The sequence below is a fragment of the Cynara cardunculus genome, assembly GCF_001531365.2.
Source record: "Cynara cardunculus var. scolymus isolate 2C chromosome LG 10, CcrdV1, whole genome shotgun sequence".
Lineage (NCBI taxonomy): Eukaryota > Viridiplantae > Streptophyta > Magnoliopsida > Asterales > Asteraceae > Cynara > Cynara cardunculus.
The window spans coordinates 18712521-18727065 of NC_037537.1; the positions used below are offsets into that span (position 1 = coordinate 18712521).

The 14545-nt window shown below is 34.4% G+C and overlaps 2 protein-coding genes across 5 annotated transcripts; both read right to left on the reverse strand.

The window, feature by feature from the left end:
* Positions 1 to 1529: 1529 nt before the first annotated feature.
* LOC112519411 (putative casein kinase II subunit beta-4) lies at positions 1530 to 6040 on the reverse strand. Of its 4 annotated transcripts, none has more exons than XM_025127514.1 (6): positions 5891 to 6040; positions 5517 to 5794; positions 4412 to 4630; positions 3052 to 3161; positions 2802 to 2967; positions 1530 to 2079 (listed from the first exon to the last, which is right to left on the reverse strand). In XM_025127514.1, exons 2-6 carry the CDS (start codon positions 5761 to 5763, stop codon positions 1949 to 1951), a joined length of 873 nt encoding a protein of 290 aa, XP_024983282.1. In that variant the 5' UTR covers positions 5764 to 5794; positions 5891 to 6040; the 3' UTR covers positions 1530 to 1948. The 4 variants fall into 4 exon arrangements, with proteins under 4 accessions (XP_024983282.1, XP_024983281.1, XP_024983279.1 ...); XM_025127513.1 differs by having other exon boundaries at positions 5884 to 6040; XM_025127511.1 differs by having other exon boundaries at positions 5517 to 6040.
* Positions 6041 to 7665: 1625 nt separating this feature from the next.
* LOC112518921 (cytochrome c oxidase-assembly factor COX23, mitochondrial) lies at positions 7666 to 13730 on the reverse strand. Its single transcript, XM_025126710.1, has 3 exons — positions 13542 to 13730; positions 9456 to 9532; positions 7666 to 8038 (listed from the first exon to the last, which is right to left on the reverse strand). The coding sequence occupies exons 1-3, from the start codon at positions 13633 to 13635 to the stop codon at positions 7991 to 7993; spliced, it is 219 nt and encodes a 72-aa protein (XP_024982478.1). The 5' UTR covers positions 13636 to 13730; the 3' UTR covers positions 7666 to 7990.
* Positions 13731 to 14545: the final 815 nt, after the last annotated feature.

The window sequence follows — 14545 nt, forward strand, 5'->3', positions numbered from 1 at the left end:
AAAAGAAATCGTGATTGTATTTAATTATTGTAGGGTCGTTGTCACAAGTGAGCATGTTGGAACAAACATTAAAACCCCATTATCATATCAAATCACATCACAATCGCCTAATACTTGCCATTATAAACGACACACAATTAAATTATTAACCTTCAAACGAAAACATTCCTTAATTTTCTCATTTTGACTATTTTTTCCCGATAGTGTCTACTTTTTTTGGTTTTATTTGTTAAATCATTTTTCTCTAGATTTCTTTTTTGGTGACATGAACTCGATTGAGGTGAGACTAAGGAACTGTTTACCAAACACTTATCCGGTTAAGTGCTCATCAAGTCACATTACCTCACTGGATGAATATGGTAGGGAACAATAATCTTACCCGATAAAAGTGAGACAAAGGTCAAGAGTCTTACCCGGTAAGTGAGGACGACGACTCTTGCCACGATAAGCGCTTACCGGGTAAATTGTTGCATACGATGTCATTTTGGTGGACTAAGATCTTACCCAATAAGTAAATAATAATGTTGGAATTTACCGGTAAGCACTTACTGGATAAGTGTTTGGTAAACGGCCCCTAACACCTTTTATGTCACATGTTTGTTAAGGGTGCGTTTGGTATGAGAAATAGGACAGTACAAAAAAAATGGTGCCAAGTTCGGAGCGACGTTAGCTTGGGACAGGATAAGACCTGAACGAGACAAAAATACATGTTTTTTCAGTAAATAATTAAGCTATCCATGTCAAATTAATACCATGAAACCTTCAATAATTCCTTCATGCCCTATGTCACTCTCGTCCATCCAGTCCTATCATGTCTAATTTAATCTGTGTATTATTAAACGCACCCTAATAGGTCAGGAGGAACGTGGACACATCCCACACAAGATCTTTAGGATCCCAACTCAAAACCGATTAGTAGTCTAGGGGCTAGACCCATCCCCAACCGGGACTGATATGAAAAGGTATCCAAACACAAGATCACACAATATGCCAATTGGTTTTGAATTGAAACCCTAAAAACCCACAACATACAAACGCCATCAAACATGTTATCAAGAAGTACCGATCCCACATCAGGAAATATAAATTGTCGATCCCAAATCACCTTTTCGACGGAGGGTGCAGTAGGTACACGGGACTGGATAGGAATGCACAAGTGAGAGCGAGGTACAAGGATGAAAGAACTGTTGCGCATGTGTAATTTAGTCATTTACCAATCTTGTTTCATTTTCTGGGTTTTTGTTCCACCCATTTTGGTGATTTTTGGTCCCACTCAGTCATGTCCTATCCCAGTTTAAATGTCGCACCTAATATGGGAGGAGTTTTTTTGTTCTGTCCTGCCCAGCGGTATATCCAAAGCACCCTGAAATACCCATTATGATCAAAGCATTTGGTTGCTAGAACTATCACTTATGGAAGAATCATTACTATAAGTAAACTTAGCTTTGAAATCTGCCAACCCAAAATGCAAATTTTGTGCACTAATAATACTAGATACTGAAGTTAAAAGCAAGTAAAGAACCAAAGATGAAGGATTATCAAGCAACTGGATTTTAAAAAGGTTCATCTTCTAATTACAGAATTAGTTTGAATCACGGTTGCGGATATGTCCTTTAAACAACACTTCTGAAGTAGACATATTGGCGACAAAACACGAGCTACTACAAGGCCATTTGATTTTCCATATAAATTTCCGAACTGATTAAAAAAAAAGCTTGAGTTGCAACAACTATGTTAACATCATCTGATGTACTTTTTGAAGACAAGTTTTTGCTCAAAAATAGACAGGCAAGAAATGATCTCCCATCGCCAAAGAAATCAAGCTTCCACCTTTTATGAGCATAATTGCGTTTTAACTAACCTGGTTTTGATGGAACTGCTTGTTGAAGCAAAGATTGGCGAATAGGAGAACCAAGGTTTCGGGTAGGAGCGGTAGGCGAACCCCAGATCATGGTTTATGGAGCTTGAAGCCGAATACTCTTGGGACGTAGCTTTGTGCTGCCTTTTGTGGCTTCAGGTGGCCATAGGTCATCAAGAACAAGTGAGGGAAGGTGGTGCCGAAATAAGCGCCATCAATATCTATGGGAAGTGAAGGAAAAGAATAGTCACACTCGCATTAAGCTATATTATATGGGGGTAGGAAATCAAGAGTACCATCTATTAACTAACTTGTGTGATTGGATAGCATATAATAACTAAAAAAGGGAAGAAAAGGTAAGAGAACATGATTTCTTGGTCAAAATTGAAAACAACGAAAGTTATATCTGATGTTCATAGATAATCAAGGAATGACAGATTTACTACAACATAACAATAATCTGCATATGATATTAACTCCTGGCAGAAAGAGGCATGAGGCACAAGCAGTAGTGCAAATCTAGAATAAAATGGAAATGATGTAGTGAGTACCACTTTCAGGAAAGGAAAAAAAATAAATTATGTATCTTTTTACTGATAGGGTTCTTAAAGATGATCCAAAGTAAGAAGGTTGTTATGATACACAATGTCAAGTGAAATGATTACAACAGTAACTTCAAAAGAAGTAACATAGTTATGCATAAGTCAAAATAGGCTTGTATCATTGTCTCTTTACTGATACAATGCCATTTGTTGATGAGATTAGCATCATTGAGTATTTACTGAATCTAGTGCAAATTTTTTGGTGACGGAGTGAATTTTGAATTCAGTGAAGAAATAACTTTTTTCTCGTCTTGAAGGAGACTAGATCAAAGTTACAAAAGTCACTTAGCATGCAATTCAGAGCAAAATGAAAAGCACATAAATATGTAATATGAGGATACTGCCTTGGTATTTGGATCGAGGGTAGTAGATATCTTCACACTTCGGACAGTATATTTTCACAGTACTTGAACGTGGTATGTCCGATTGGCCAACAGGAAGGCAAGGCTGCCCACAGCAATAAACTCTTGGGCACCTTCCGAAGTCATAGTTTTTGTACTTCTCCAACTGTAGAATTTCCAATAAAATAATTAAGCAATTAAACTTGTGAATCATAAAATAAGAGAAACAAAAAGGCAGACAAAATTATACCATCGCGGACATTCCCTTGGTAGTCAATATGTACCGGACATGTATCAAGCCATACAACATCTCTGCTGCTGATTCAACAAGTTCATTCTGCTCTTCAGTGAACATATCTCCTGTTCATACAGGTAAGCAACAAACCATTCTTAGCATGAGGGAGAAAGAGAAGATGGATTCTGTATGGTACAATAGTTCATCATAATACGACTTTAAATTTTAACCATCTCAGAAACAAGTTGAGGATATGGAATCTATTTGGCTAAAGGTGAAAAGATTAGAAAACAACCTAAAATAAGACTTACATGTTAAAGAAGATAAAACACTCACAGATACATTTTAAAGCAATTCTTACACCATATGCAATTCAAGTCTACGATGCAAGAAAATAGACAACAAGTACCAACTGGAGTGTAACTAATGACCAACAATTTTAGGAACTTGTCCACTTGTCCAGTAGATTCTTCTAGCATCTGATCAATAATCCCTACTAGCAGAACTACTACTACCTCGTATCTGAAGCAAATTCAACAGCTCATATAACTCCAAACTAGGACGCAAAACATACACTGCCAGCATATTATTAATGGCTAGTATATGAAACAACTAATCACCATGTGCTAGTATTTGTTCCTTCTACCTGTTTGCTCACACTCTTGCACAAGCCGGGGGTCTTCACGGGTCAATTTGCATGAACAGTCGGCAACTAAAACAAGCTGGCACAATCACCTCACAAAGGAAAATACAAAAGATCTTATGCATTTGATCCAACCTTTTACAGTCACTCATCAATCTTCAGTTTTGGATGGAGAAAAATGCATTACTGGGCTCCCAGTTCAGCAGACCGAGTATCCATTAGACTTGATGCCCAAAAGATTTGGTAAAAACAGGACGACATGATGAATCATATAAAAAGGACTGTAAGAAGCAACCGCCCAAGATTACTCAAAGTAATCTCTATAGCTTGTTCGAAGTTGTGAGACCTGTATAGTAGTCAACAAAGCAAATGTTTCCTTGTACGCATTTCGAATGTTTATCTACCCAAGTGGAGCCATAGCTGAAAAGCACAATGCCAAAGGACTGGCAGTTCTTGCTTTTTACCAAGCTCACAACTATTAAACATGTAAAAACTAAGAAAGTACATCAGCTCTTTCAGGAACTTCAAATCTATCAATTCCTAAAGTAATTTTGTGCTGGCAGAACAATGAAGGTATTTCACCCAATTATGTTGGTCCAGAAAAACATGATAGCTTACCTACTTGAAAGCCATAGTAGTTTTCAATAAAGTAAACTGCCACAACAACCCCAATAGTTCACCATGATATGCAATGTTAAGAACTGAAATCATTAACTCGTGTGAATAGCTTACCATGAGAAGACTCCACGTCCAGAATTAGATCAAGTGCATAATCAAAGTAAGGAACTTGACTGCTTAATCCACAAAGATTGAAATCATCTTGAATGTACTCGTCATCAACTTCGCAGAAAAATTCATTTCCTCGCAAGTTGCAAAACCATGAAATCCAAGATGTATCATCCTCATCAGAACCACTAACATCAGACTCCTCACTGTCAGTTTCAGATTCCTCTGCAAATAAAACCACATGTCACACTTGAGACAAAGAAATCGTGCCTCATCAAGTAACAAACAAACTGGAACTAGAAGTAAAAATGTTATGACTTTAAACCTATTAGATATGACTAAATATTGACTTCATTTCACAACAAAACATCATCGTGCTTCACTTTATACAAACCTCCTGAATTTCATCAGCTATACTAAAGTGCAAGCACGTGAACTCCATCATAGTTTACAATCAAAGGCGCATACTAGATGCATGAATTCACAAGCAATTCAGATTTCAGCAGTACCATGAAACTGAGCAGCCAAACAAAAAGCTTGTGTTTGCATGCACAATGCCAATTGCTGAATGGTAATTGATCAGGAAAAATAATATCTCTAATCCTAAAATAGTACCACCACTAATATTTTAGAAGCTAGATATTCACTTCTCTAATAAGCATAAATTCAAGTAACTGAGGGCAATAATTTACGTTTATATTATCAGAAACACAAGCACAAGCAAAAATGTATGCTTGGGTAATAAACAATTTGCCATTAAAAATGAGATTTTTAACCTATTCCCATTTATCTATAGACTATAATCCAGCAAGAATATAAGGTGAGACGTCAGCAGAATCCCAGCTGTTTACACAAAAATGTGCTGAAACTTGGAAGGTAAAATCGAAATGCTAATTTGACATCAAATTTTAAGTAATGCAAACCATTCATTTCACAATTATTCTACCGAGAATAAATATATAATGCTCCTTCAGTTAATGTTTTATCTCCAAGCTATATGGAATGATACCGCAGCCTCACGAACTAACATACGTCGCATATTAAAAAACACTGCTCAAAGAATTCATTAAAAATCAAAAACCATAAAACACAACTTCGGAAGAAAACAAACCATCTGAGCACTTGTTTTTGGTGGTGGTGATGGTAGAAGAGGAACGGTTATCACGAGGAAGGTCCTGGTGAAACGATTTGCCACCACCGGCTGTGGACGTTGAAGGCATAGACAATTTATCTTTCTCCTTATTGTTAATATTCAAAACCCTAGAAGTCGAAGGCGACGATGTCTTCTCTAAGTGCTTATCCAAAGCATCATTGATTCGTTTCCGATCCAACGACCCAGCTCCACCTCCTCCCACCATCTCCGACCTCGACGACGAGCCACCACGGTCCCTGTACATATATATACGTATATTTGTATGTATATATAGCTATTCCTCAAATTTCAAAAAGAAAAAAAACATAAGATCCAATTGGAGAACCTTCTACCAAATTAAATAAATTAAAGACAGATTGAGACCAATCCAAGCATAGATTTGAGAGAGAAAGAAGAAAACGATTTGATTGTGAAGATCAAATAGAGGGGAAATTGACGGAGAAAATTAGGGTTCGTGTGTATATGAGCGAGAGAGAGAGATCTCTCTCCTCTCTTGAGTTGATATTTTTTTGGGCCAATTTTTTTCGTATTTATGTAACTCCCCATTTTTTTTCTTTTAAAACTATTTTTTTTTTCAAATTAGATACATAAAAACTATGTTATTTTGAAGAGTTTAAAATAAACACAATATAGTAATCAAATACTATTAACTTATTCTTGTGTAACACCGGTAATAAGCATTTTTGGGTGTTTGGATAAATAGTTTATATCGGTGTCAAATCAATAGTAAGAAGTTTTTAAAGAAGTTAAACCATTCTAACTTATAATAAGTTGATAAGGACTTTTTATAGAAAAACATAAGTCGGTTCAAATAATCAATCTCAAATACCCCTTTAATATTTCTTTGATTAAGCGTAGTTTTTGTATCAGCTTATGTGATTCGGACGATAACAAATGGTCTAAACGCTATAGTTCTTGTATCGCCGAAAATCACGATTTTACGTTCTTGATATCATTTTCTTATAAGTTTGATATATCATATATAAATGGTTCTTTTTTCTTAATTTTATTACTCTAATCGTTTTATGAGATTAATCAAAACATTAACACACCCTAGTATGGTATATACATACATTTACGTATGTAGCTTTAGAGCATATCTTGAAAAAGGTAATGGTTTCGTTGCCAGACATCATATAATTTAGAATATTCATTTTAACGTTTATTACAAAACATCAAGAAAAAACATGATTCTTTTTCCTTTTTTATGTTATGAACTCTTTATTAAATCGTTTTATATATCAAATATGTTTATTTAGTGGTTATCATTTTGTTATGACATCTTATTTTTAAGCAGTTTTAGTGTATATATATAAATAAGAAAAATTAGTTTTAGGTTGTGTTTAGTGTATGAATATGAGACTGCAAAACTCGTTGTTTTGCGTTTTTTGCTATATAAAATAGAAAGAACCAAATCTCATTACCGATAAAAGAAGGGATACAGAAAATGGAACATGATACCAGAGAAAAAAAAAAGACACGATGTAAATTAGATTATGCACTTATTACTGAAATAAACAAAACAAAACAATAATAATGTTTATTTTATGGTTATCATTTTGTTTTGACATCTTATTTTTGTATAGGGGCTCATTCAAATGCAAACCTTACGAATGTTGGAAACTAACAAACCAATGGTATTTTGGGTCTTTTAATTTTTTAAACTAACAGAATGAGAGGGAGAGGGAGATATGGGAAAATTAATTAAAATAAATTTCAGAAATACCTTTTTCTTAATTTTTTTAAATCAATATTAATTCAGAAAAATCTCAATCGTTAATCAAAAGAAAGAAGGGCTACGATTTATTTGCATGGTTTGTAACCTTCGGGGAGTTTGCAAAAGACTATCCTTATATATATACTATATTATAAAGCATTCGACAAGAACTCTTAAAAATCATTTTTTATGCATGAAGTGCTGTTTATTGATGTATATTACTTAAAATTCAAGACTACAAATAAACTGTACATAAGTACAACTTATTAAAACTTTATGTTTAAATTCGTGTAACTAACTGCAGATAAACACGTCTTTTGCTATATAGAACAGACATAACCAAAAAATTACCGATAAAAAACGGATACAGAAAATGCAACATGATACCAATGAAGAAAACGCACTCAATATTTATTAGATCGTGCATTGATTACTGAAATAAACCAAACCAAACCAAATGAGACCAATATCAGTATTAAGATACATAACCAATTTATTGAGCCAAATACAAATATGGGCAGATTTCTGTAGAACAATAAAGCCGAATCTAGCCTTACGTATAAAAGAGGCACTTTTTTAGTTTGTTTGAACGGATAACGTAATACATAAAGATTTGTTCAAATGCTCGATTTTGAAAGGGTGCTATCGGTTGAGGATGTAGTGCATTAGACCTCCTACGCATATGAGTTGTTAGTAAGTCTTTCATCGCAAGGTTTCATGAGAACAACGATCGACTTTTATTGCGCTCCAAACGAGCCTCCCTCTGTAATGCAAAAAAGTAAAGTAATTTACAGATTTTAGGATTTCAATCAATTGCAATACGATCTCAAATAATGAAAAATGGAACATGCAACAAAATTGTCTATCACGAGCGCAATGGTGGTATAACGAAGCAAAAGAAAACGAATAGCTAATTATCGTTCACATGGTTGGTAATACGACATAGGTAATTTGGTTGTTCTTTGTTTTCGACACACTCATTTATTACAATTATTCCATCTTATCTTTTGCTCTTAAATAACTTTTCCGAAGCTTCTAAACCTTTTCATGAATTCCTACAACATTTTCTCAAGCCGGAGATTTTCATGACAACGTCCCTCTACTCCTTAAGAGTAGAGAAAAGGTTTGTGTGCATCAAGGGGGGATTCACTTGTAAGGGAGTCGTGGCATACATAAAAAAATCATGACCCTTTGAGCATTGTCACCGGAAATTTGAGAGACTACTTGGCTAACACTTGAGAAACACTAAAACCGAACTATAAGTTATTGAAATTGTTTTTGGAACTGATTTCTTAGGTCCCATTTGGTTTGCGAGACTGGATTGGATTTGGAAGTAAATTTCATTCAAATCCCATGTTTGGTTTGAAGGATTTCCTAGATTTGAAATCCTGGGATTTCATTGAAATACCACAAACATAGGATTGTAAAATCCCATGGATGTAGTTGGTATTTCATGGGATTTTGTAGAATTTCTATGTAATAATGTTTTAAAATATGTGAAAACATTTGTTTGGTAATAATCGATCAATAAAAAGGTAATTTAATTATTTTTATAATTATTTATAACTTGTTTTTATAAATTATTTATATATAATGGAATTCAATTCATTCCAAATCCTACAAAGCAAATACACCAAAGATTCCAAATCCTTACAAATCCAAATCCCCCCAAACCAAATCCTTCCACAAAATCCAAGTCCTTCAAAACCATTCCATCAAACCAAGCTCCCCCTTTTGGCGTTTTGTACTATAATTAGTAACTATAACTAATTTTTATTAAATTTTATTTTATATTATGGTAATTATTTTATGCAACCACTTAAAAGAGATTGTGGATCCACCTCTATGTGCATCTTAGCCTCCAGACACTACTTCTGAGTGGAATATATTGGCCTATTGGGTACGTTTGATTTGATTTTTACTTTGATTTAGATGATATTAAATACTTGTAACGCAGAAACTAAAAAACTTGAAAAAAAGGAGAAAAGCTTGACCAGAAAATAAATGTATGTATGTCTTTCATGCTATACTTGAACCTACGGATGAGACTTACTTAACGTCCACCTTCCGAAATAAAAGAAAGATAGCTCTATGTTCTCTATATATACCGGTAATTGCATGAATAGGAATGTTAATCTGAAAGCCAGAAAAAGAATAGCAATGAAACATCCGAAGCTAACCTCCTTTTTCTTGCATTCTTTGTAGACATCAAAATGTTCTTGACACTTGCTTTTGTCGGAGCTAAATTCTTCCAAACCTGAAACGTTAGGATTTATTATTACTGATTGTCAAATTGTGTGATGGAAGAAAGAGATGGATTCCAACGATAAGCACGGTGGGAAATTTACAATAGAACACGACTGATTCCATGATATCGCTAGAGTTTCAAATAACAAACATCAACAAAACAAAACATATTACTCCCTCCGGTCCAAAATAAGTGTCCACATTTCAAAATAAATAACCAAATTCTCAAGTTTACCCTTAATTAACGCTCGAACATTTAAAAGTTGTGAAGAAAAAGTAATTAAATAAGGGTAAACATGTCATCTGGTTAACAAAAAGTGTAATAATTACGCATGCCTAAAAGTGTGTGCCATTTCAATCGTGGACACTTCATTTTGGGGCAGAGGGAGCACACTGCAAGTATAAGCACTACATCAATGATCAAAACAATAAGGCGTTATGTATGTGTGTGTGTATATATATATATATATCAGTGTGTATAAAAAAAAGATATATATATATATATATATTGAAGTTTGGGTTAGTTTAGGAAGTTGACCAATCTTGAAGGGTTAGTTTTACATAACCCACTTTAACTTTGCAATTTGGATGATGGGCTTGGGCTTTTGTATGTAGATTAGGGTTTACGTAGATTAGGGTTTTTTTTTCTTATTTAACCTAACCCTAATCCTTATTTAACTGAATTCCTTTAACCTAACCCGAATTCCTCTAATTATGATAATCGCTAGAGAGAAACCGTAAGAGCTTGGAAGAGTCCATCGATAACCTAGGAGGGAACCCGACGGCCAAAAGCAAGCAAGATTCCATCGATTTCTTGTCGGTTCGAGGTAAGTTTTTGTCCCAGTCTCGAATCTATACATTTAGTAGTTGGGTTATAAATTTTGGGATTGTTTAAGAAAGATTTGAGTTGTTCCGGTGATTCGAAGGTCACCGATTCGGTCAATAATAATGGCAGCAGCTAGGGGTTTGTCAAAATCGTCTTTAGAATCCAAAAATTCTTCTCGTTTTCCTCTCGAATTTGATCTTGCATGTGCTTAATGTTGGTGCATATAATTGTCGTTATTTTATCGCCAAAAGAATTGAATTGCCTAAAAAAAACCCGGGTCAGAACACTCAATTTTCAGTCGAGTTTGCTACTGTTTTTTTTAGCCATTCAAAAAGACGTGACCTTTTCGTTTAGACTGCTTATCTTCTTGGGAGGGGGTTGTCCGAAAGGGAGTCGAGTCTCGGTTGCGTAAACTCCTTATGTGTTTTGAATAGTATGGATATATATATACATATATATATAGGATTTAGTTGAGTTAGTTACATTATTAGTCGTTAAAGTGATTTAGTTTCGTTATTCAAGTCATCAGCTAGGATTAATAGTAAGTTTGGGTGTTTGTTTAAGGCAGATATAAAGGAATAAACTTGGGGAATCGATAAGTTTTGTGAAGTTTAAGGTACGGATTCCTAAACCTTTTTGTTCAGTTAGCTCGTTTAAATATGCTTATGAACTCGTGAGTCTCGTTTAGCTCATATTTATCCAAATTGTTCGTTACTGCATCTTCCATTCAATCGTATTTGTTCTACATCATGTATATATATATATATATATATATATGTGGCAAGGGCGTCTTGTCCTAATCATGCAGTTATTCGAGTTAGTATACGTTTATTTGTTCGGTAACATTTTGGTATGATTTTTACCTCTAAAAGTACATATGTTGGTACTTTTGATCGATTATGTATTCTTCGAATTGAGCCTCTTTATATTACGACTACTTGTTTATTCAACATAATTCCTTACTTGATTTATGTTTGACTTCGTTATTTATTGACTTTATGTAAGACGTATAACGTCACATTCGTTGTGACAACTCAACTCTGGGTAACTCGAGCTACTAACCACMTATGGGGGTACCATAGGCACGTCATTGTGGCACCGATGGTGTGACACTAACCGTGGCAGTGTGATCAGTCCATGGTGTCTCCTCTTTTGTGCTCTTTTGAGAGCTATTTTGGTGTGATGGATATTCGATTTAGGAGGCGTATGGGTCGGCCCTAGCACATGTGATTCGTTTGTAGGGTGGATGTCGGTGTAGTGTCCAACGCCACATCTCACATTTGGTACGTGTGGATCTGCAGTCCAACGTACAGGCCTGTGTGGCCATATGTCTGACACTTGTCCTGTTAGTTAATATGCAAGTGTATGCGTTTTCGAGCTCGATTTGTCTCTTCATATGATTTTGTATGATTATGTTATTTGTTGATTTTCTAAGATTTTGGTACTCGTTTGGTTCGATGTCTTGAGATCAATTTGGCATGTTTGTATTACCATTTTACTGTAATTGTTTATCCGTTCACTGGGCATTTGGCTCAGCTGTGTTTTCTTCTATTCCTCACGGCAGGTAATCAAGGCGCGGCTAGGTTTTGTGACAGAAAGTAGACTAGAATCTTGGTTCCAAGGATTTCAAGAGGTTTAGTGTTATGTTAATTCATTTATTGGATTTTTTTTCTTTTGGCTATTAGATTAGATTTCCTTTAACGGTTGCTTTTGGATTTTCCTCGGTTGTTGGAGTATTTTGGAAGTGGTTTATTTGGAGACCTTTATATCTTATTTGTAGATATATTCAATTTCGTTATTGGAAGATTTTATTTTATTTCTTTGTATTGAAGACTATATTTTGGAGGTTTTATATAGCGGCTCCGTTACGTTTGAAGCAACCTCCCTTCCTTTGGAATGGGGGTGTTACATGACTGGTGATAGATTACTCCACAGAAAACAAGTTCAAAAGTCTACTTTTATTGGTGTCCAAAACCAAGAGACATTCGTAGAACACGTCTATTAACATGTTGCCAAGTTGAAATTTCATGATTCATGATGAAATTGCTTGTTTTAGGCCACGGATATATCAAAAGGATTATGCTCATGGTTCAAGCCGTCCCTCTTTTCTGTAGTTATACATCCTTCGACAATTGGAGTTCACTTAAACTTAGGAATTTCTAGTCTTTGCTTTCCACATCCAAGAATGGCATCAATGTGTTCAGACTTCTACCTCAAGATTTTTGCATTGGAATATTCATTTTTTCTAACCAACATACACATCAATCTACTGTCTGTGACTAAAATAATTCTTGCCAATTTTTAAATTAAAAGGTAACTAATCTTAATACTATGCAATAATTATGCAAGAAAACCTCCTCCGTCCTCCCCCCTCCCCTCTCTTCCAAATATTCCCTCTGTTCATATTGTTGGCAATTTTCATCTACATCATGTAGGCATCATGGTATCTCAAAGGCACTCAAATCTGAACAATAGTTCCATAGTAGGAGCAAGACATGTTGGTGACTTTAGTGAAATCATTGGTTCATTTTATGTATGGATTCACGAGACAATATGGGTTGGTAGTTAAGCTATATCACGAACTAGGAGGTCTGGATTGCACACTCATGTAAGCTAACTAGAACCCAGGATTGCTGGATGACACCATACGGCGGGCGTCAAGGGGGCCACGCCCCCATGTGGGATTCAAAGGGAAGCCGCTCTATGGATTTTATGAAAGCTCTAAAGCCTTTCCCTAAGTTAAAAGAAAACAATTTCTGCCAAAATCATGACAGAAAATCTGAAATTAGGATCAAAATGCAACTAAAGGAAAGCAAGCTCTTAAGTGATCCACGGCTTTATCTGGGCTATTTCATTCTCTGTTTCCCCTTGTATTCATGAAAATTTCCTCCAACAAGACAATGAAACACTAGTCAAACCAGATTCAATAACGAGGCTAAAAGTGTTTTTTTCTTCTTTCTCTAGTGGGTATGTAGGGATCAAGGAAAATTCCATATAAAAAAACAACCATAGTTTCTAGCATACTCCAATAATGAATCAACGCAAGAAGGGAAACCCTAAAACAAGATACAGGATACGGGTTCTGAAATTGAACATGAATGAACCCTAAAGCTACAACAGTTGAATAATTATGGATTAAAACCCACACAAATTCAGTAAAACGAAACAATAGAGAAAGAGAGAAGATTGTTACATTTGAGAGAAGCGGTGTACTGAGGGTAGCATTGAGAATCGGAGATTCGAGCTGCGTTTGGATATGGCGGCAATTGATCCTTAGAAGAACCCATTCTCTCTCTATCTCTAGAGAGAGAGTAAAGCTTAATAAGAACTTATAAGCAGTTTGACTTCAAAAAGTCAAAGCCTATTTCAGCGTGCTTGGCCCAAAGTTCCATTTTGGCCTTATGTTGCCTTTCTAGATTATTATATTTAATTTTCCTTAAAAGTAAATATAATTCTTTTTAAGCATAAAAAATAAAAATAAAAATAAAAATAAAAATAAATATATTTTACAAGGATAATCAGCATGTCATAAACATCAAATATAAAAAGTCAAAAGTTAGTCTTACAAAATATTAGGTAATTCGAATTGAAGGGTGATATAAAGTTGGTCTTCCTCTTTAGGCAGCATATTTATAGTTAGCATAATTGAGACAACAAGTAGAAGCATTATTACAGAGTTTTTTTATCAGATAATCAACGTATTATTTAGTAAAAAGATCTCGAGATTTAGAAATGAGATGCATGTAGAAGATAGAGTTCTAATTTCATAAAAAAGAATGTTGTATGATAATCTATACTATATTATAGAGCATTTTTATAAAAACTCTTAAAAATTATTTTTTATGCATGAAATAATGTTTATTGATACATACTAGAAGCGTACTCGCGCAATGCAGCGAGATACATCGTGATTTTAATATTTCATTTTATTCTTTATCTCAGTCGATTTGATTTTGAGAAAAACGATGATGATTTTATTTTTGAATAAAATATATGTTTGAAGATATCATAAAAATTTGATAAAAATATATCAATATTAGTATCAAATTAACTATTTGAAATTCCTTATTTTTTTGTGTAATTTTTTAATTCAATTTTTTTATAGTTTAATTTATGTACAATAACGAAGTAATTTATATTTGGTTTAATAATATAATTTTTTTATAATTTAATTTATATACAATAACGAAGTAATTT